Here is a 24,264-nt window from a genome sequence, read left to right as displayed (position 1 = left end):
AGCAGCTACCATCTTCCACAAGAGACGCAGACAAAGAAGCAAGGACACCCTCTTCAGTCTAAGGACTAGCTGAACCAGCAGCCGGATATCCCAAGCTTTGTCATCCGGAAGGAATATCCTGTGTAATACCGTATACCGGATCATCCCCATAAAATGGAGTCTTTGGCCGGACTGAGATTGGATTTCTTTAAATTGATTATCCAACCGTTAGTATTAAAGTCTAATATGACAGAGAAGTGTAAGAGAAGAGATTCCAATGGAACCTTGATTAACAGGTCGTCCAAATAAGCAATTATGTTCACTCCTGACGACCGAAGTGTGCACCGGTCTTGGAAGTATTCCAAAACCAGGTTAATGCATAGAGCAAGCTCTGCTTCCATCTTCCTGTTCAAACAATCCATTTAATATATGGCACCCAGACAGGGGCCGTATGAGATATTAAACTGATAAGAACAGATACTACCTTTGATCTTAGCCAAAAGGCCGAGAAGCGATCTTGCAAGGTTGTAAATGCAGGAAGTGCGGTTCCCACAGGGGGACATGGAAATAAGCAAACATCCAAGGAAATTAGGAACTCCTCTGGTTCCAAACTCGCAATGACAGACTGAAGTGACTCCATATTGAAACGATACATCGTCAGATACATTTAAGGATCTCAGGGTTAAGATGGGCCTGTCTGATTCATCCGACTTGGGCACCACAAAGAGGTTTGAGTAAAACCCCCCACCTAGTTGATACACTGGAACCGGAACTGGCCCCGTCTAACTTTGCAGAGACTGGATACCATCCCGCAGAATCCTGGCCCTGTGTAAATGTCTGTCAGCGAGCTCTCACTGCAGGAGATCCAAAGTGGGACGGAAGACAGTCATGCCACCTGTTTCTCAGCTCGATTCTATTCCTGTCAACATGCAGCTGTATGTGGGCAATCTCTACCTCTGTCACCCCTTGCTTGCGTGGGAGCAACTTGGCTTTACCACGAAAGGGCAGTGGCGCATGAAAGGAAAAAATGAGGGTCCAGTGTAAGTTCTCCTGGGAGAACCAGAGAGCTCTGCGGGCAGAAATAGCAGAAGCGAATATGCGAGTACTGATCTGATTGATCTCCCTGGAAGCCTCGCCCAGGAACACTGCAGACTCTCCGATGTGTTCTGCCAGTAGACTTAACTCAGAGCTCCTCTCCCTCTGGACTATAATCATATGCCCAGTAAGTTGCAGCTTTGTTAACCCAGGCACTAACAATTGTAGGCCTAAATTGAGCTCCCACTGCAGTATAAATAGATTGTAGAGTTGTCTCCAACTTACAATCAGGAAGGCCCTTAAGTAACGTAGTCCCGGAACAGGAAGCGTAGCTTTCTTAAAAAGACGAGAAAACAGACACCTAAACATGAGGCAGTGTTTCCCACTTTTCCAACATGGGTGATGGAAATAGCCGTATGGGCAATGACGCCTCCTAACCGTCCGTTTTCAGGCCACTGAAAACCGTTCCTGAAGCTGCGGGAACGAAAAATAAAAAAAAAATAAAACAGCCGACCGATTTGGTCGGTTTTCAAATGTATAAGGTAGATTAAGGAGCTGCCTAACCGCCAGAATCAAGGGTTCCACCACCGTAGAGGTGGATTGTAAGTCTTAAGGTGCAATACCATCCAAAAGTTCCTTTAATTCACCTTTCGTATCCTCATATGTGAGGAGTTCCTTGTCCGACTACTCTGGCTGGAGTACGGTCATAAGAGGATGTTTTTCAATAGATTTCTGGTAGGAAGTGGAAGGTATAATAGCAGTGGCACCTATAACCAGTACCAGGCTGTGTAGCGATTTGTTAACCCTGCTATCCAGGGAGGTTGAGACCTATGAGAGCCAACTCTGACGATAAGCCCGCCATAACTCCTACCATGTCAGCGGCCCATGCAGGAGTAGGTGAGGCAGAGATAGCCGCGATAGGGTCTATTACTAAAGTGGGGAGAACATACAAACTCCACACTGATACAGCCATGCATGGTCGGGAACCGCACCCACGACCCCAGCACTGTGAGGCAGCAATATAATTGAAAAAAAAATTTCAGTAGGTTTCTCTCACTTGAGCTTAATGAGGAGCCAGACTTTGTTTATTCTAAATGTACTAACAAACTAACATCTACTGTGAAGCTTTAAGTCTGCCTCATTTATACACACACTATTCACACATACAGATAGTAACATTGTGGATAAAACAGAAAGCTAATGTTGGGAACAGGGGAGGTTCAGAGATTAGATCCCCCTGCTCACTATACACTCTGTTTTGGAAGCAGGAGCCAACTGTATAATCAACTGCACCCTACCTATAAGGGAGAGATGCAGGCAATTAATAACTCTGGCAGACACGCTGTTTGTGACAGCTCTGTGCCGCTTAGATCAGAGAGAGAGCTGCTCCTCCCTGGTTCAGCTCCAAGGGAGAGATGCAGGCATTAAATCATTACACTGGCAGACACGCTGTGTGTACCAGCTCTGTGCCTCTTAGAATATATAGAGAGAGCCCGCACTGCTCCTCCCTGGGTTAGCTCCAAGGGAGAGATGCAGGCATTAAATAACCCAGCAGACATGCTGTATGTTGCAGCTCTGTGCCACTTATAACAGAGAGAGAGAGAGCCCGCGCTGTTGTAGCTCGCCCCCTTTTTCAAAGCCTTGTGCTCCCAACATGGCTTCTGCCATTACTCTGTCAGCCCCGTTCGCACTGACCACGGGAGCTGAGGGTTGTGGTAGGGAGCAGCACTGAGCGCTATGTGTAACAAAGCCTCATTGTAAAAGCGCTGGGCAGCGGGGTGGGAGCCGAGGAATGCGCAGGTACATACTCACTGCGCTCCGCTGAAGGTCTCTCTCGGCAGCTTGTCAGCACTCTATTGTCAACACTATTGTGCCACAGCAGATCTTCTTGCTGAGAGATGTGCTGTTTTGGCGGTAAGGAGCTGTCAGTTGCTTTTAGCATAAGCACTGTGCACTCCTTCCTGATCGCTAAAGATCAGGTCGCCAGGTACCTGGACCCCACCTTTAGAGAGGTGGCAAAGGATACCGAATAAGTGTAAAAGATGTATTAAAAATAAATAACCTAAATAAAATAAAATCAAATGTATTGCTGGAGCACAGCATGTAGTGACCAGCTCCAAGGGCACATTTTCTAAACTGAGGGCTGATAGGGGATAGAGGGGGAGGAGCTTCACACTTCTGAATTATTTAAAGTGCCAGCTCCAGTTATCCACGCCTCTATACCCCAGCGTAAGCACCTCCAGTGTCCCCTAGTGGATGAAAGAGAAATGGGGTAAAACGGCAATCGCGTTTCAATTTGCGGTTCATCGCAATCCAGGCTAGGAAAGTGTCCCTGAATAGGGGGTTTTATAAAATTTGTTGTGGGAGTGATTTCCTGGGTGTATGAAGAAGAGCGCTCAGGATGTATGGTTTAAACAATTCTTTTTCCACAGTAAGGGAGGTGTAAACTATTTAAATGCCAGTCCGATATGTACCGGAATGAGACGGATAATGAAAAAGTTTTGAGATCGGGAATACTCAGTCCCCCTTCCCGTCTAGGCAAACGAAGCTTAGTCAAAGCAGTCCTCGATTTGCCACGGTTCCAAATGAATTTAGTGAATATTTTTTGAAAAGCATGGAAGTCTGTTTTGGCAAGGGAGATCGGCAACATTTGCATGGGGTATGAAATCTTAGGGAATACAATGCTTTTCAAAACAGCAACACGACCCAGTAAAGAAAGAGGTAGTGATAACCAGTCCGTCAGTAATTTTGAGAGGGAGCGGAGAAGTGGAGAAAAATTTACTGAGTATAGTTTCTCCATATCCAAAAGTATATCCCTAAATATTTTAGAGCAGGGTGTGCTAGGCGTAATTGTGAGAAAATGGAGACTGAAAGAAAATCAGCAGGGGCACCAGAAAGAGGTAAGTATTCCGACTTGGCTACATTCACCTTATAACCCATGAAGGATCCTAAAAGGTCTATCAAACGAAGCACCTCAGGAGCCGAGGAAGCCGGGTCGGACATAAATAACAGTATATCATCGGCAAATAATGCCACCTTAAGATCAATTGTCTCAACCCGGATTCCTCGGAATGCCGTTGAACTGCGTAGGCCCATGGCAAGCGGCTCTAATGCAAAAGCAAATAGCAGGGGTGATAGGGGACACCCTTGTCTGGTACCCTTATATATACACCAAAGGGGTCAGAGATATAACCGTTACATACAATCTGTGAGGATGAATTAGCATATAGTGAGGTCAGAAGCGTGATAAAGTCAGAATGAAACCCAAATTTATGTAGTGTGCAAAATAAATAGTCCCGGGACACCAGGTCAAAGGCCTTTTCGGCATCAAAGGATAAAACAGTATATAAGTCAGTAGTCTTTAACGACTGCACCCAATAAGACGCTGCTAATACCCTGCGTATATTGGCTGTCGAATGTCGTCCCCAGATAAACCCAGTTTGGTCTTCATGAATCAGTCTGGGCGGTAACACTTTCATTCGCTCCGCTAGTATTTTTAATAAAATCTTATACTCAATATTGAGGAGCGATATGGGCCTATAGGAGCTGGAACACTCTAAGTCTTTGCCTGGTTTGTGCAGAACTTTAAGCACTGCTGAGTTAAAATAGGGAGGAAGGGATTTAGTTGTCCAACACCTTCCACCCTAATATATTAAATTTGGCCACTTCTGTTCAACCAAGTGTGTTTCCTGCAAACACACTAAATCCATGTGTAGCTTATTTAAATACAATATCATCTTTTTGCGTTTTATTTGGTAATGAAATCCCTCAACATTTCAAATACCAAGTTTTATCTGTGACATAACTTTAATCTAAGATAAATTTAGAGGGGTGTGGACCATGCAACGCACAGGCAGAGCTGGGTTTTCATAAAGATACAGTAAGTAAAAGAAATAATACATCCATGGACAAGGGGAGGGAACTAGAACACGGTAGGGAGGAGACATACAAAGGGATGAGAAGAATACAGCCATTACTAAAAATAGCGGTAAATGCTTATCATAATGTATAGACTGTTGCATTATCAAAACATAAACTTCCAGTAGTGACTGGTGTTATGCGCCAAGAAAAATTGAATCCCGGTCAGCACACTCCTAGCCAAGCCCAGCTAAATAAATAGCAACATAATCTTCAAACAACATACTAAGAACTGTGTGGTAAAAATAATATAGTAGAACATTCTAACTATCATATAGAGACCATTAGAGAGCATAGTAGACTATAAACATGATATACATGTGTATTAGTAAAATACAGTGTGCTCAATCCACCGCAGAAGAGGCAGGAGTAGAGGGTCTAGCAGCTTTTTCGGATTCAGATAACTCTCACAGATATGCATCAGCATCTGCAGCTGTGGTGAAATCTTTATAAGTATCACAGTCATATAATCTCAGACGCACCGGGAATGAAAGAGCAAAGCGGCGACCATGCTGGATTAAATCTTGGCAGATAGGGGAAAATTCTTTCCGGGCTTTAGTGACTTCTGTAGAAAAGTCTTTAACTACAAATAATCGGTGACCTTCCCATGCTAAATTTCGGTGCCTGCGAGATGCTGACCATATGATATACTTATGAATAAAGTTCAGGCATCTGAAAATTACGACTCGCGATCTGCAGTCAGGGGTGTGGGCCCAGCCGGTGTGCTCTCTCCACAATAATATCCCAACAACCCTCAGCAACACCCAAAAGAGCAGGGAGTGTAGTAGACAAGAATTTAACAAGATCTGTCCCTTTAAGAGTTTCTGGAAATCCTACCACTCTTAAGTTGTTACAACGCGACCTGTTTTCAAGGTCGTCAACTTTAGAAAATAACTGCAAATGAGATTTGTGCAGGGTAGTATAGTCAGTCTTGAGTGTTAAGTTCATGAAAATTGGTACCAGAAACATTTTCAGTCTCAGAGACTCTCTGGGATAATTGCTGCATTTGGCCCTTTAAGTCAGACATTGTTTGCTGAAAAAGATCTGCCTGTTCCTGAAGCATGGGTCCCATAGCCTCTTTAATGGCCTAAACCACCTCCCCATATGTAATGAAAGAGCCAGAGGTACTTGTAGCTGAAGCAGAGGGGGCCTGCACTGCAGACTGTGCAACAGTGGACACAGAGTCTCCCTGCAGCGAAGTTGCGGCCGCCATCTTGGATTCGGAGGGACGGTGGTCTGAGCAGTTCCTCTGTGATTTCCCCGGCATTGAAGGTGGAAAATACCGTTCCATACAGGTAAGGATGGTCAGGAGTAGCAGTGGGCGCTTCAGGTGGCAGATTGGAGGCTGTCAAACAGCCGTGAAATAGCGGGAATGCTGGGTCCAGAGCGGAGCTGCAGCCAGGCACAACTCACTGCATAGTGGTCAATTTTCTGGTTAATGTGGAAAGCTGATACCACCTTTAGAAGAAAGGAAGGTTTACTGCATAACAAACACTACCTTATCCTCAGGAAAAATGAGACGTGGAGAAAGAGCTAACCGAGATAAAGTGTCACTTACATAGGTTAGAGCTACCACTGATTGAATACCAGTAATCATCTGGTTCATCCAGGGATTTATAGCCTTTATCACCCAGGAGCTGCCCAGAATTGGACGCAGTGAGACTCCTGACAAAGTGAATAAAGATTTAAGTACAGCCTCATTCTTTCTATCCATAGGATCTTTAGGAGTTAGACTGTGTTGTAGGAATATTATTATTATTATATTATATATATTAATATTATAATGTTGTAATGTTGTAGGAATTGTATTCCTGACCAACCTAGCAATAGGAGCATCCACCATGTGTGGAATTTTACAAAGCTTGGCATCCTATGCCGAAAAAGGATAAAGACTTAAATTTTTTCGGAATATGACATTTGGAATCACCAGACTAAGTTTTAACAAGGCTTTTTTTTTTTTTTTTTAATATTTCCTCAATATGTGACAATTCTGGGAAAACGAATACATGTTCCTTCTTAGTCTCTGGAATAGCTGCTTCCTGTTGTTACAAAGTTTCCCTGACCGCATCTATCAACATAGGAACTCCTGAACCAGAATGGAGGTCACCCGCACAGTTTGAGGTGTCTTCCCAGTCATAATCCAATCCCCCTTCTTCCTGGGAAGAGGTAGCTGAAGCCTCTTCTCCAGAAAAATCCACTGAGGAATGGCCTGAACGTCTCTTAGTGGCTGTGGCCCCTGCAGACGTTACCATTTTATTTAGTGACGTTGCCATCTGAGTGAGACACCGTCCTATATTCTGAGCCCATCTGGGCTCTACCGAGGTATCAGACAAAGTAGGAACACTTGCACAGGGTATCATATTAGTTTCCTGAGGGTGACGTAGTTAACCTATGGCTTCAATCATAGACCTGGCCAAATCAGGCATCACAGGCTGTTCAGCCGAACCTCCTGGTAATGAAACCCCCTGTGAATAACCAGCACAAATTGTATGCAATTTTTTCCTCACATATTATGCAAATATAAACAGTATAAAACAGTGACTGATCTTTGTTTTTTAGAACCCATGTCTGGCTTATCCATACTCAAAAAGAAAGACAAGTCTAAACAATACAGATAGCTACCTAAATTTCCAAGGAAAAAATTTATCACTTATTGAATAGCAAAAACTAAGGAGAGGCTAATTAAGACTCTATGCACCCATCTGTTAAATCCAAAAAAAAACTCTTAAAATTCGAAATCCTTTGCAAAAACCTAAAAAGGTTAAACAAATCTTATATACCTCTGTATATTACTGCCTAAATTCCTGAGAAAAAGTGCAGTAAAAGGTGCTTATATAACTATAAGCCCAGAAAACACCAGGTTAATACACATACTCTAAGTAATAATCCTAGTTAACTGCTTATATTGTTAGCATCCATCCCCAGTATCTGCTGTGAGCTCTCTCACACAGAACTTCAGCCACTTATCAGATTGCTGTATGGCTTTGGAGCCGCGTGAGCTGCTGAAAATAAAATACCTGGGCGAGGCGTGGCTGGCTTCGGCGCCTGTTCACTCAGGACACCTGATTAATCATATCCTCTGGCATTCCCCATAGACTGCCCATGGCCAGGAATGATGTCACCCACTGCGCATCCACACGTGCAATAGCGCAGCTTCCTAGAACCCATCAAACCTCTCGCTCTCTCCCCAAAAGCTGGCAGCATGTTGCTGCTCTGTAATCCCTCGGGCGGCAAGGAAACGGTCAGGGACTGAAAGCGGCATCGTGCTGTAGAAGCCCCAGGGAGGTGTGAGACATGTTAGCTCGACAGTGCATTGTGAGTAATAACAAACCCGGACAAAGCTGCTTAAAATCAGTGTGCGCGGAAGCAGTACATAATGGCAACAAGGTCTTTACGCATTCTGTAACAAGCTTCCTGTCAGATGTGTGTCTGGAATGGAGAGAGACCCAGACTATGTAGTTTGGTAGCTCTCTCAGGGGTCGTCTTTAGAGTGGAATATAGGGCTCACACAGACCTCTAATCTATTTAACTCCCACTCTGTTAGTGCTTGTCGCCTGTTGCCAGAAACTATGCACCCAAATCAAATGAAGTCACAGAGGACATGAACACAGATACAAAAGAAAGCCTGGAGCCTTGAACTATCCGTGGTAGGAACACGTTGTTCAGACAATGGGTTGCTCACAGGAACTGGTTAAAATAGGAGGTGGTCAATATTCATTGGTCTAGATCACAGGTTCGTTCTCAAACTCTGTCCTCAGGACCCCAAACAGTGCATGTTTTGCAGGTCTCCTGACAGAATCACAATTGAAATAATTAGCTTCACCAGTGGATCTTTTAAAATGTGTCAGTGAGTAATGAGTACACCTGTGCAGCAACAGGGTGACCTGCAAAACATGAACTGTGTGGGGTCCTGAGGACAGAGTTTGAGAACCACTGGTCTAGATGACCAGGTTAGCAGTGTCCCTGCTAAGCTGTTTAAGCAGAGCGCCGCGACCTGCCCTATCTTAAAGATGCAAAAAGCACCCTGCCCTTTTAGCGGCGCCCTGCTAAAACAGTCTTCCCACTGCCTTTCCCACCCGTGGGTGGCAGAGTCCCACGGGTGGGAAAAGATGCAGTGACAAGTCACCGCCAGGTGAATAGATGCTGTGCGCATGCACACTGCATCTTTTTACAGTGAGGGGAGAGCTTGGGGGAAGCCCAGCACCTCCGTAAGTGCTGGACACGCCCCCTAGTGTGCCAAATTGGGGGCTTGTCATAAAAACACACCCCTCCTCTGCTCAGCTACACACCCTTTTTAGGGAGCGTGCAGATACTACATACCTGGACCCTCTGCGCCCTGTCTAGCCCACTGGCTAGCAGGAACACTAGGTGAGCACACAGGTGCATCAGTTGATCACAGGGAGGCATCAATGGGATGTCTTGGAAACTGAAATTAATGAAATGTCTGGAGTCTGAAAGGGATGCTAAGACCCTGATTCGAGACACCTACCTCTCAAACTTAATATTAGCTAAACAAGCTCATATTGAGCCCGATTCGGAGTTGGACACATCAGTTGCCTTTTTCCATAAGACCGCAGCAACCTACTTACTTCCTTATGCTAATTCAAGAATTTTCCCGTATATGCTAAATATTGCTGCATCTACACCGTTTTTACGTATACAGCCATCAACTTTGGTATTAGTACTTGCACTAACCCCATGCTGGGTGAAAAAAATCCATCAGAAACAGGCGTCTCATCTGTGTCTGCATGCTATGGGAAAGGACACAATACAATACAGATCAGTTCTGTACGCCTCCGCATGGTTGCCACTCAATTTACCGCCAATTTCACTGAAAAAGTGCTCCATCAATAGACAGATCAATCCATAAGCAGATGCAAACTCCATCCGTGCACATTTGCCAGGACTTGCGCATTGGCAGTCACATTTTTTAATGGTGCATGGTCGTAAGTACGCAAATATCAGCGAGATTCATCCTCATTTCCACTTGCGTCTCAGAATCAGGCCCATTGTCTTAGAGACTTAAGCGGTTAACTAGTATGGCATCTGAAAAAGTTTCTAGCCTTCAAAAATCTGCCTAGAACAGAGATGGCGTTTATGCATTACAATGCGTATTTTACCCAAAATTACAGTGGAGGACTCAAACAAAGAAACAAAGGCCGGGTCCCACAGGACGCACTCTGGCCACTTCAGTGTTCTCCCCAGGCTGTTTTCTTCGGTCGCATTGCCCGGCAGAAACAGCCTACCGCCAGGCACTTTCTCCCCCCCCCCCCCCCCCCCCGGCCACGTTCCCGGTCACCCTCCGCCTCCTGCTCTGGAACGCTGGCCTCTGAAGCGACTGGAGGCTAAAGAAGCCTCCGATCGCTTCAGAGGCAAGCATTTCCAGTGATGCACTGCGCGGGTGACGTCATGATGTCACCCGCGACACGAGGAGCCTGCCCTGCGCGCCTGCTGGATCTATTTAGATACAGTCAGAGCGAGGCAGCAGGAGTGGGAGCGCCGAGCAGCATATTAAGGTAAGTTCTGGGTTGGTGCTGGGCTGGGACCCATCTGGGGGCACTGCATGTGGGGCCAGGCTGGGGACACTGCATAAGGGGCCAGGCTGGGGGCACTGCATAAGGGGCAAACAAAACTACAGGAGGCAATGCATAAAAAGGGGAAAACTATGGTGGGCAATGTATAAAGGGCACAAACACAAGGGGCACTGCATATGGGGATAACTATAAGGGGCACTGCATAATGGGCACTTTTGACTGAGAGCCAGTGGGGGAGCAGCCTGAGACCTGTCGGGCTGGAATGGTAAGGTAGGGCAGTGTTCTCCCCAGGCTGTTTTTTGCGGGTGCACCACCCGGCACTTTGGGAGCCTGCAAGTGGGGACAGTATCTGGGAACTGTATGACAACGGACCAGATCCTACAGACTTTGCAGCTTTTCATAAATCAGACAACTGGGCCTCTAATAAGAGGAGAATTCATATATAAAAATGTTATTTCAAGTTTAAATCATTATATGGTCAGGGTTTAAAACATTTTATTAAGCTATGAAAGAATCCCCTTCCCATGCAGTGGCTTCACCAGTGCAAAAAGACGGACCACTGGTTTATAGCCCAGTTCGCAGTCTCTTTTACTTACTGAACTGGCCCAGCTCCCATCTTCCTGTTCCGAAGATAACCCGGGCATTCAAGACTGACCTGTGAATGCAGTAAGTGCACCGTACTGACTTTGTAATTAGAGGAACTAGCGGGACCCTGTGGTCCACCCTCAACAACATTGTCATATAATTTCCAGCTCTTTATGATAGGAGCACATCAATAACACTCTGAGATATGATCTATTGTTGATATAGGAGTTATACATTCCACAATTGTTATCTTTTCTACTGCATGCATTAATTTTATATACCTCAAATAAAGTTTACATAATCTACCCTTACTGCATTTGCTTATATTGACATCATACAACGCATCAGGTACAACATAGGAGTTGAGCACAGTATTATTTCTGCATTATCAATACAATTTACAGCTGAATTAGCGGGGTGCCTCCAGTTTTGTATTGTGGCTTTTGGTATTTTTCCTCAGAGTACTCCGGTTTCCTCCAAAGCATAAGATACTGGGAAGTTAAATGGCTTCTGACTATAAGTGAGCGGATTCGGTTTTACTCGGACCTTTAAACGGAATTTTATTGGCTATCGCCTATCATGTGTTTTGGATAGCCAATATAATAAATCCGAATTTGCGGTAAAGTGGCGATAAGAACCGAGTAAATCCGAGTAAAACCGAACCCGCTCACACCTACTTCTGACACACACACACACCTCTGCAGGGCAACATGGATTTGCCATGGTGCAAAGTTTATTGCTTATTTTTTTTTGCTCTGCTCTCAGCTCAAAATGAACCCTACTGTGTTTGTGAGTGACCATGCAACAGGAAATTAAACTCAACTGGGACAGGGACTATTGTGAATAGCTGAAAATATCCAGTTAAGTGCTGCAGAATGTGTGTGTGCACTATATAAATAGCTGTTTATTAATAAAAATAATAGGTTGAAAATGGGTCTCTCTCATGATAAAAAATACTTCAGGTTTACCAAGGAGTTAAAATAGCTATTATATAGACTGATAAAATGCTGCACCACATTTCTGCAAGATCACCTCTTTGCAGCGATAACCAGTGTGCCTAGAGCACTATTTCAAACAATTATAATTATGCTAAATAGTGGCTTTTGTCAACCGAGTATCATACAGTAGGCCTTGCTACTAAAATTAGATTTGATACTTGGCAAGAAATTGATCACTTTTGCTAGAGATTATTTTGCCTTCAACTTAAAATAATTATGCAGTATGTCATAGTAAACAATAAAAGAAAAACCAACATAAGATACATTCAGCTTTAAAAATAAGTATTTCCAAAAAGGACAATAGAGCACTAAAATGAAATGAAAACTTACAGTGATGAATTTGTGAACTGGAATTTTTTCTTGTCCTTCAGCAATTGTGTAGAAAAGCAAATCTTCCAGACTTGGTAAGAGTCCTTGTTTATTCTTTCTGCAAATAAAACAGACAGGAATTTCAAGTGACATAATTATTGTGTACTATAGTTTTAATAGCCATTATAGCACAATGTTTCCTTATGGTGCATACATACGGTCAGATTTTTCATCAGATTTGAACGATAACGATTTTAAAAATCGTTCAAATCTGATGAAAAAATCGTTCATGTATACATACATGAACGATGAGCGTTCACATTTGTCAGAGAACGATATCTGAGATCTGACATGTTTGCAGTCAGATTTGTCAGATATCGTTCTTTTTCTTCAGATATCGTTCAAATCGTTCACTGTTGCTTGTTTTGAACGATTTTTTCATTGGTGGTCACTCCCCGAGGTTCCATTTTGTGATCAGCGCGACGCAGAGCCAGCAGTGCAAGCCGGTGGTGCAGCTGAAGACGCCCAAGACACTCTAAATAAGGTAAGTGTATTTTTTTTTTTTTTTTTGTAAGAGCAACATTTCAAAGCAGTGGGGGCCGGCAGCATGGGGGTTAATAAGGATACCAGCTGGGCATCAGCAGTGGGAGCAGGGCAGGGGGTGGAAAATGCCCTACACCAGCAGGGACATTGTTTTGGATATGAGCTGCGGGCCATCAGCAGCAGGGGCAGTGCGGGGGGGAATGGAGGACACACAAGCAGGGACATTATTTTGTATATGAGCAGCGTGGGGGAGGGGGGGGAGGAATGGAGGACACACCAGCGGGGACATTGTTTTTTATATGAGCAGCAGGCCATCAGCAGCAGGGGCTGGGTGGGGTGATGGGGGACATGGAGGAGACACCAGTTGTGGACAATGTATTCAGCAGGGCATCAGCGTTGCCGCTGCTGCAAAACCTGGCATGTTGTTATTTTATCATCTGCGATGATATGGGAAAACCTGGCATGTCATATAGGACCTGCCATGCTGCAGCAAAACCTGGCATGTTGTTATTTTATCATCTGCGACGTTATGGGAAAACCTGGCATGTCATATAGGACCTGCTATGCTGCTGCAAAACCTGGCATGTTGGTTATGTGACAGAAGTCCTCACAGGTATCACGGGGAGAGGCACAGCACGTGCTAGCGCATAAATGGATCTCAGCGACATAGGATATAGTATTTTTAATGGGCCAGTTTTTTTTTTTATATTAAATGCTTTTTTATTTTAATGTTAACATAATTGATATACCTGTTTTTTTGAATGTCTCTTTGAATCTTTGTATTTCAGACATGCCTGGTAACAAGGAATACTGGACAGGATTTCTTGAAATCTACCAAGCCAATGACTGTCTGTGGAATATGCAATTGAAAGAATACTCAGATCGGGGCTTGAAACACAAGGCCTATGTGAAACTGCAGGAGTATTGCAAGGCCATGAACAAAAATGTAACCATTGACTGGGTAAAGCAGAAGATCAATAATTTCCGAACAACCTTTATGCGGGAGCACACAAAATATGAGAATGCCAAACGTTCGGGAGCTGGGGCAGATGAGGTGAAGAAACCAACATTATGGTATTACGACATCCTGTCCTTCGTCCTGACGAAAGAGGCGGAAACACAGTCAGTTAGCTCACTGGAGGCGGCCGTGGAGGTGAATCCTCCTATTGAAGTAGCGGAGACTCAGGATTCTTTAAGTTCATGGACTATATAGTTTTTTAAAATATTCTAGAACCTGTTAAATATAGTTTTCAGATGCTATGTAGTGATGTAGGTCCTTTTTTTTATTTTAAAAATTATTTTGATTTAATATTTTTATTTTTTTTTTGGTTTTTGTATTTTTAATAATAATTTGAAATTAATTAATATTTTCTTTCTTAGCTTCGTCCTATGGAGGAAGTGGATCCTGAGCCTCCAACCAGTGAGCTAACGGAACTTGAGACAAGCATTGTGAAGGCGCCACCAACAACACCGCGGCCCCAGCCAGCGGCGAAGAGGCGGAGGTTGGCAGCCAAGGGGGCGCAAGCCTCAAGTTCCAGACCTGATCGGGCTGAAAGATTTTTAACACGTGCTGAGGAGGTTCTTCAGACAAATTCGGATGACTTAACAGTTTTCGGTATCAACATGAGCAATGAGTTGAGGAAAATTAAGCTCCGAACACAATTTCTTTGCCGGCGGCTTTTATATGGGCTTATTTATCGTGGTATGACAGATGAGGTGGATGAAACCTACAACGATAAGCCCATACATACCCCAGCAAAGTCTTCCCACGGAAATAAGTACCAGTCACCTCCATGCGCAGATTCCCACAATTCCTCCTCCACAAATGTCTCCCCGTTCTGCGTTAGGATCACCTCCGTTACCGTCAAACCTTCCTGGGCCGTCCTCAATTGCCCTTCACTCTGCTGTTGGGAGTGCATCGGCCACTCTTGCCCATGAGGATTTTTTGGATACCTAATTTTTGTAGACACGTTTTTTTATGGCATGTTTGTTAATTTTTTTTTTAGCCCGATTTCTCCTTCTCTTTCGTCTGGATGTTGGACACTTGCTCATAATACCATAATGTTGAACTCTTCACCTTATCGTTGCCCTTCCTTTGGAATGTTTGGCATTCCATATTTTGTGTTGACTTCCGCTGACATTGTTCGGAATATTTTTTGATCTTCTGCTTTACCCAGTTTGGGTTGCATTTGTTTTTTTGCCCATGCAATGCTTTGTAGCCCCGATCTGAGTATTCTTTATTTTCAAGGCACTCATTGGCTTGGCACTACCCAGAATATCCTGTCCAGTATTCCTGGGCGGTTTTATTTTTTTGTATAATAAAAATTAAAAATTATATTTAATTTAAAATTCAAAATTCGTCTGTCTTTATTTAAAAACTTATTTTAATTAAATATTATTAAGCAAAACAATGTCTTTAGTATTTGCAATTTATAACGGTTTTAAATCTGTGACTAGACAGTGGGCCCGATTTAGACCCCCTTGCACGCGCAGAACGCCTACAAGTGGGTCGATGTTCCATCATCCTGGACGCTTGCTAAAGCTGTAGGTGGTCACCCACAAGTTAACGAGCGACCAGGAGTATGGTTTTAATAAACACATTTTCCACCCTGATTCCGAACATTTGTAGATGATTAAAAACAATGTTTTTGGACATATTTTACAAAATACCCAAATTGGCCCTGGGGCGGTGGCTTTGCGAAAAAGGGCCCTAGATATTTTAATTGCGTATATTTGCAGTAGGGGGGAAATCCACACTTATTTAACTATTTATTTTACAGTGAACTCACAGGTGCCACATAGCTGCTAGCACTTGTAGTTCCACAAGAGCATAATAACAGGCATGCTGGCACTTGTAGTTCAACTGTAAGATTCAAAAAATTAAGATAATTTGCCAAACACATTACACCCATACACAACACTGAAAGGGATAGGGAGAAGAGCGCCAGGCTTCAGCGTAAGCCGGGGGGTAAACTTCTTTGAGGGGTTCCCCACTCCCCCAAAATCCCTGGCTTACCCTAAGTGATTTAGGGTGGTAATGCTTTGGACCTAGAGGCGAGGAGTTTGGGCCTCTGAAGCTTTGGCGTTACTCCCAGGTCTTTTTACTTATTTTGTTCTTGTACATTACAATATTTAAAGAGACAACTTAAAAAAGCCAACACAGGAAAACATATAACAAAGAAGGGTTCAATTTATTTTTCCTTGTAAATACAAATTGTATGTCAGGTAATTTTTTTTTAAACTTTTAAGCACGGTCTGCCTGCCAGGGAACGGCACCTTCACCATTAAAATAAGAGACGTATCAGTCCCTTATTTGCTTGGCCCCTGCTGTGACACCTTGGGGAAGCAAGGGAGGATTGACAGAGCACCAGTTTGGAAGTGCCGGCTCAGTGGAAACTCCTGTTGTCAAACTGGGTTGTCCTTGTGTTTTACGCAGCAAAAGGTTATGTAAGACATATGCTGACAGAACCACCCAATTTATCTTATCCACACGCAGATTTATAGCCGTGTGGAAAACTCTAAAACGATTACTCAAAATCCCAAAGGCGTTCTCCACTGTTCTTCTGGCTCTGGATAGACGATAGTTTAAAATTCGCCTTTCTGGTGTCAATGTTCTTTGGGCAAATGGCTTAAGGACATGTTTGTGCAAGGCAAATGCCTCATCACCCACAAATACAAATGATAACCCATGTGAACAATCATAATCAGTAGGAAGTTGTAACATGTTCTTCTCCATCCTTTCATAAAATGTTGTGTTTTTAAATGATCCACCATCGGAGGCTCGACCATTCTTTCCTACATCAATGAAGATAAATTCATATTTGGCAGAAACTATTGCCATTAGGATGATACTGAAGTAGCCCTTGTAATTAAAGTACAAGGAGCCAGTATTGCTGGGTTGGGTAATCCGGATGTGCTTGCCATCAATGACACCACCGCAATTTGGAAAATCCCATCTCCTTTCAAATTCCGCAGCAATGTCCTGCCAATCGGCAACTGTAGCAGGGAACTGGAATTAAAAACAAAAAATATGTTTCAGCACATTTAATTCTTAATTTGATGATCAAAAAATAACAGTATTTACAAGGGTCAATTTACTACGCAGTGTTTTCAGAGACAAAGTGAAACAACAATAAAGGTGACAGGCAATTGGGGTGTTTGTGAAAAGACAATGTGAAACTGTTGAAATGCCATCCTTACATAAAATCAAACTTAGTGTCCAAAATAATACATCCTAAAAAAACAACTTAGCGAGGCCGGTTTAATGGGGAGGGAGGGTTAAAAGGAGTGTTTGTACAATGACCCACAATCACATGGGTTTACCAAAACTACTGGCCCATGTCTCAACCAGCCGCTGGTGTGCCCTCTGCTTGCGTCGTGTAAACTGCAGGGAGCGCAGGATGAAAAAAAAAAAAAATTACATACATCCAGCCACCAGCTGCCCCACAATCCATTTTCTCAAGGGAACGGCAAATGAAGAAAGACGTTTGTGTCAGGTGCGTGAATTAAGGTATTATTCTGACCAGTATTTTTGATGTGTGTGATAGGGGCACTGTCAATGCATTAGAGTGGTGCAAAAACAGGCAATACAGTATACTGTGGCCACTATAGGGAGAACCATATAGGGGGGCCACTTCATGGGGACACAGCATAGGGTGTACTAATATCGACGACAGAACTTATTACTTTTCAACCATGCAGGGCCGGTACTTGCACTAGGCAAGCTTAGGCATCTTCCTAGGGGCGGCCCCCAGTAGAGGGCGGCCAGCCCACGGATAACCCACTCCACCAAATTGACGGCTGCCCACTGACATTGTGTTACCATCGGGCACCTGGCTCCTCCTCTACCCCCCCTCCCTGCGCCGCCGCCAGCAAAAGCCGGAGAAGGGAGCTCGCTCCTGAGCTCCGTTTTCTAGGTTGCACAGTGCACTATGGGAGTGACATCACCCATGATGACACTTCCATATTGCCGAGGAACGGCCGCCGTGGATGGACGGCAGCAGGTCTGGAGTGCGTTTTAAGGGCCAAAGTACTGGGGGCACTTCAAGGGGCATTACTACTGGGTAACTGCAGGGAGCAGTACTACATAGGGCACTAATAGGGCATTAGAACTGGCATCACTACAGGGGCCTTTACTACTGGTGCCACTGCAGGGGGCATTACTACTGGGAGCACTAATACAGGGGGTATTACTACTACTGGGTGCACTGTATAATGGCCGCCATTACAGTGGGCATTGCATATTGACAATTGACATTGTCATATTGCAAATTGACATTTCCCACATGACAGTGCCCATCTGACATTACCCATGTGGTAAATGCCTTATGCAGTAGACAAACAGTGGGCCTGATTCAGAGCCGGACGCTCTGAACAGAGTGCTCGCTCTGAATCAGGGCCATCCTACCTATTATTGGAGCGGGCTCCTGGCCGCTCGCATAGCTGTGGGTGACCACCCACAGCTTATGCGAGAGGCCAAAAAGATGGTCGCGATGGTCAAGACCATCACGACCATCGGGCTTGCGACGAGACCCTTGCGGTACGGTCTCGCTTGCCGCAAAGGCGGAGTGCTTTTGGCTCTATAAGACCAAAAGCACTCCCACTGACATCACTAGTGAAGTCAGTGGGTCCGGCCCCAGGCAGTAGGCGTTCCCATGTAGCCACGCCCCCGGCACGCCCACCAAAGGGGGCGTACTGACAATCACCATCGACAGCACGCCCCCTTTGGTGCGAGACCCATAGCGACGCACTAGGGCAACATCGACCCGCTTGCGAGCGTTCAGCACTCGCGAGCGGGTCTGAATCAGGCCCAGTGTCCGCTCTACAGTCAGTGCGGACGCTGATTTGCTGGCGGAACGTGCCAGCTACGTGCTTGGCCCATCAGCTGGCATTCGCAAGCTATCGGTATGTGTGGCAACACACATACAGATAGTGAGTCCGTCTGGACGGCATTCCTTTTTTTGGTTGTCAAAGTTCCTGGGGATGGTGCGCAGACCAGCGTCAGGATATAGGTGAGTATGTTTTCTTTCACTTGCGGGGGCAATCATTAAGGATTCTACTGGAGAAGAGAACAGACCGGCTGGTATAGGTAAGTATGTGTGAGTGCAGGGCCGTAGCTAGGGTGGTGCGGCCGGTGCCGTCGCATAGAGCGCAGTAGCTCTGGGGGCGGAACCAGCCACCCACCACAATAACTATACGCCGCACGCCGCTGCTATACATATTAATTGCGGCAAGGACAGATTGCGCTGCTGGGCCGGCCTCCTCTCTCCTCAGCAGCCGCTGTCACACACACACTGACAGCCGCGCTTAGGGCACGGCTCTCTCTATGAGCAGCAGCGGAGGCAAGGGCCAGAGATGTCAGTCTCTGGTCACTGTGACTGACGGCATTAGCGCAGCTCAGTCTCTAAAGCTACAACGCATGGCCTCGCCCCCTACCTATCTCACTGGAGGTGGTGTGTCTTCTAACAATGAATGCAGCGGAAGCACTGCGGGACGCGCGCCACTCCTCCTTCTATGGCGCTCACGTGGGTGTGAGCCTGTGGTGCTCACAAAGTCAAATGCACAGGGCAGGGCACCACACATATCGGGGCTGAACTTACAACCAGGCTCAAAGTGTGCTGCGCATATCAGCCCTCCTCTACATCATGACCTGCTCCTCGCCTGAATCACTGTCGTTTTTACAGAAGAAACGAAAAAAACAGGTACCATGAGGGCACTGTGCGTATTGGGGGGTAACTTGGGGACATTGTGTGTACTGGGGGATAATATGGGGGCACTATGTATACTGGGTGGTAATATGGAGTTGCTGTGTGTATTGGGGGTGAAATAGGGGTGCTCTGTGCACTGGGGTGAAATGGGGGCAGTGTGCTGTGGGTGAAAAGGGGCTAATCTGTATACTGGGGAGTAATATGGAGGCAGTGTGTGTACTGGGGCAATACATGGGCACTGGGGATAATACAGGGGGCACTGTGTATTGGGGGCTATACGGGGGCACTGTGTACTGGGGCAATACGTGGGCACTGTGTACTGGGGCCATACGTGGGCACTGTACTGGGGGGTAATACGGGGGAACTGTGTGTACTGGGGGGTATTTTGGAGTTGCTGTGTGTACTGAGGGGTAATAGAAAGAGAGACACATATTGAGGGGTAATAGAAATGTTTTGGGTGATCCTGGGCAGTTACAGGGGGCTGGATAATCAGACGCACGTGTAACATAGTAAGGTCGTGTTATTGGAGTGACACAGGTGTGTTGCTGAAAGTGGTTGCTCACAAACGCTGAATTGCTCACATTGGAGGCCATACTCAGACGATGATCTGCACCTTGCATAGGGCTGGAGCAAGTTTAAAAGGTCCGATCGCTGGTGGCTTCTGAAGACACAAAAGCACGATTGCAATGTCTGTAGACGCTAAGGGGTATATTTACTAATGTACGGGTTTTTAGAAGTGGAGATGTTGCCCATAGCAACCAATTAGATTCTAGCTATTATCCTCTAGAAGCTCCCTAAATCATATCAGGAATTTTTTATTTTTTTTTCGGGGGCACAGATGCTCCTTCTCGCACAGGGCACCAAACTGTCTAGCTACGGCTCTGTGTGAGTGGGTAGGGGTATGAAATAAAGTTATACTTTTACAGTGGGGGTACAGGTTCTGCATGTCTGCTGGCACTTGTAGTTCTACAAATGCCAAAAGGGCGGACATTCTGGAACATGTAGTCCCACTGTAAAGTACAAAACTTTTACATTCTTTGGCCCCCCTATTACCTCCATAGCCTATTAGTCCCTGCAGCCTTGGGTTGATTTCTAAAATACGGTTGAACCCTACACATTTTGTTAACCTTATTTTTAGAATCCACCCCTGGCTGCACCCCTAAACACCAAAATCTCCATTTTTTTTAACCTGCTAAAGGCAGGCAAAAATGTATCCCCCTATTTTACATTGACTTTTCACCGGCTAAAAAAAGTTTAATTGAATGTAATTAAATTAGATTGAATACGGGATAATGAAAATCGGCAAACATAACGTCATAACCGATATTTTTGAGCAGATTCCGACCTTTTCCCTACAAATTTATTACCCCAGTCAGTTGGTTAAAAAAAAACAAAAAAAAACACAGTATGTCATTACATGCAAATAAAAATAATAATTTTAAATACCTTTAAGTACTGGGGCTGGAGGGCTTGGTATATGGCCTTGCACATCTCCGGTATGATGATGCCCAACGCCTGAGGTGAAATGAGGGAACCAAATTCCGGTAGCCAAATATCGTAAGGTAACCACCAGCCTCTCCTCAGCCGATATGGCCCTCCTCATATTCGTATCCTGTCGCTGAATAACAGGAGTCACAAGCTGCAGCAACTCCTGAAAGACGACGTCGTCCATCCGCAAGAAATTCCGGTAGTCATCCGGATTATTCTCACGGACTTCCATGAGCAAAGGCATATGGGACATGGTATCCCTCCGCAAAAGCCACTCCTTTGCCCAGCAAGAGCGAGGCCTCCTCCTCCTCTCAGCACTCTCCCTCCCAGACAAAATTGTGACTCCTACGTAGGCCACCATCATTCGCTGACGAATGGGATCCATGTCCCTATAGCACAATAAACACACTTTGTAAAAGGCAAGCCAAAAACAAAGCGGAGCAAATTAGCAATGCAACGACGTTTAGCTGGTATAAACCGAACCAAACTAGCCACAGAGCAAGAAATGCAAAGGGTTAGGGTTAGGCTAGGGGGAGGGAGGGTTAGGCACCCCGGGGGGGACTTAGGTTTAGGCAGCGGAGAAGGGGGTGGTTAGGGTTAGGCACTTAGAGGGGGGAATAAGGGTTAGGCACCCCTAAGGAGGGTTAGGGTTAGGGGGGTTAGGTTAGACAATACTTACCTATCCACGATCGGGATTTCCAGCGCTGTCGGGCTTCCGCTGCCGGGATCTCTTTGGATATCGGGCTGGCAGGTATTTCATACCAATTCCGTCACACCCAGCATTTCCCTGTCAATCATTAACTTTGGACCAATCTTTCTCATTTGAATTTCCACCCTTTTTTTCTGTCAGATTTGTCCAATATCGTTTAAATCGTCCATCGTTTATAAAAATCGTTGAAATCGTTGAGTAAATAGTTACAAAAATCGTTAAAAAAAAAATCGGACCGTGTGTATGCACCATTATTTCTAAAGCTTGCTAAAATAGCAACATAGGTCTAGGAAAAAAGAGGAATTGGTAATATATTCCTGCATTGCATCAAGCTTTTTCTTTTTTTTTTTTTTTTTATTCATTCATTAACTGACAGCAGAAGTAACTAAGGAAAATCTGAAGATGTGTAATGTAAATTTGTTTCTCTTAGGAGAAAAACCATGGCTGTGCGCAAGTATAAAAACATTGTTCATTGTAAAACTGCCATACACATTAAATCTTACATTTTAATATTTGTTTCCTGGAAAAATATTCAGTACAGGTTGAGTCTCCCATATCCAAAATGTTTGGGACCAGGGGCATTTTGGATATCAGAATATTCCGTATTTTGGAATATTTGCATACCATAATGAGATATCTTGGGAATGAGACCCAAATCTACACACAGAATGCATTTGTTTTATATACACCTTATGCACACAGCCGCAGGTAATTTATACAAGATTTTCAATAATTTTGTGACTCAAACAAAGCGAGTGTACATACATGAAATTTATTTGTTTCATATACAAATTATACACACACAGCCTGAAGGTAATTTTATACAATATTTGTAAGAATTTTGTGCTTTAAACAAAGTTTGTATACATTGATCCATCAAAAAAAAAAAAAGGTTTTACTATATCAGTCATGCTAAAAAATTCTGTATTTCAGAATATTATGCATTTCGGAATATTTGGATATGGGAGACTCAACCTGTACCACATAAATAGGATTCAAACTAGCCCATCAATATTGTAATATATGCTCTTACATTTGTTAGACTACACAAATTTGGGTCTACATCTCCTATGCTGGAGGGGATGGTGAAGTGAGCAACTTTCTCCATACTGTATTGGGCTTTATTACAGCCTTTTGGGAGTGATGTTGCCCAGATCCTCAACCTCTCCCCCCCCCCCCATACCTCCTCCTTTGTTCTTTTTCTGTCCCTTAAGTGTAATTATGAATACATGTATCACATTTACAATACATATTTTGACTATCTGCATTGTTTTAATTTCTATAGAGGTGTCTCCCTGCATATTTATGTACTTCTATGTATTGAAGTTGTACTGGAAAGGAGTCCAGAGCACTCATGGTTTGCAGCAGCACAATTTCCCAATTTCCACAAGTCCTCCTGGTCCCAATAACTCTAATTCCACCATATAAAAACCCCCAAAACAGCCATATAGCTATGGAAACGTTCATATTACAATTCGTACAGCCCATTGTGTCCTCATAATGCTATGATGATACATGCACATATGGGCTGATTCTGAGTTGAGAGCAAAGCAAAAAAAAGGTGCAATACAAGGGGGCATATACATTTATTTTTTGCATGCAGGGTAAATACTGGCTGCTTTTGCATGTAGCCCACAAATACTTGATTTGAGTTTGGACACATCCCTCCCAAAAGTAAATCTCTCCAGATTTTACACCTGTCCCACCTGCAGCAGCATGGATTTACCAAGGTGCAAAGTTGCTTGCTTAAGGTGCCCATACACAGTGCGATTTGCAAACGATCTGATGTCGTATGCAATCGCACTTGGACTCTCTCCGGCAGCTGATGTGAACGATGTGCAGCAAAAGCTGCACGATGTTCACCCAATCTATTGTGCACGATATAATGATTTGCATATTCATATTTGCATGTAGCACGGACCAGGAATCAGCGAGACCTGTCTGTACTGCTGTGTATTTCAATGACACAGATGCATGCAAGGACCAGGAAATCCGTGCTACATGCATCTGTGTCATTGACACAGAGCAAGGACGGGATCAGAGAGACCCGTCTGTGCTGCTGCGGTAAAGAAAAAAAAAAACACTGTGTAAAGAAAAAAAGATGGATGGATGGTTGGCCGGCTGGCCGGCCGGCCGCCGGCCCCCCCCCCCCCAAAAAAAAGAGCAACCAGTGCTCAACCAGCACTGGGCTCTGACGCTGTCCTAGTTCTGAAAATACAGGGGAAAAATTATTAGGGTCCCCCTGTATTATCTAGAACCAGCACCGGACTTTTGCTAGCTAGGGGGTTAATGCCACAGCCAGGCTAATGCCACAGACGTGTGTGTAAATGTGTGAGTGCATGTATATTTTATAAACTAATACTTTGTACTGTGTGTGTGGAAAACTCCTCTTTTTACAAGATTGGTCGTTACGATCAATCTATAACAGCCAAATCGTGTGAAAAAAATTGCACAGTGTA

General features: G+C 44.5%; 1 protein-coding gene and 1 non-coding gene across 4 annotated transcripts in view; both read right to left on the bottom strand.

Moving 5' to 3' along the window:
* Positions 1 to 24,264, bottom strand: part of LOC148454597 (glutaminase kidney isoform, mitochondrial-like) — a 600,729-nt gene that overhangs the window by 507,586 nt on the left and 68,879 nt on the right. For all 3 annotated transcript variants that reach the window (XM_088460752.1, XM_088460753.1, XM_088460754.1), the window contains exon 2: positions 12,380 to 12,476. In XM_088460752.1, the coding sequence (XP_088316878.1) occupies positions 12,380 to 12,476 (97 nt within the window). The remainder of the gene's footprint in view (positions 1 to 12,379; positions 12,477 to 24,264) is intronic.
* LOC148454599 (U2 spliceosomal RNA) lies at positions 314 to 495 on the bottom strand. The gene has a single exon (XR_015874801.1). It is a non-coding gene; the product is annotated as a U2 spliceosomal RNA (small nuclear RNA).

This window comes from Taudactylus pleione, unplaced genomic scaffold (genome assembly GCF_031769625.1).
Source record: "Taudactylus pleione unplaced genomic scaffold, aTauple2 ptg000977l, whole genome shotgun sequence".
NCBI classification, from domain to species: Eukaryota; Metazoa; Chordata; class Amphibia; order Anura; family Myobatrachidae; genus Taudactylus; species Taudactylus pleione.
This window is presented reverse-complemented; position numbering and strand designations above follow the sequence as displayed.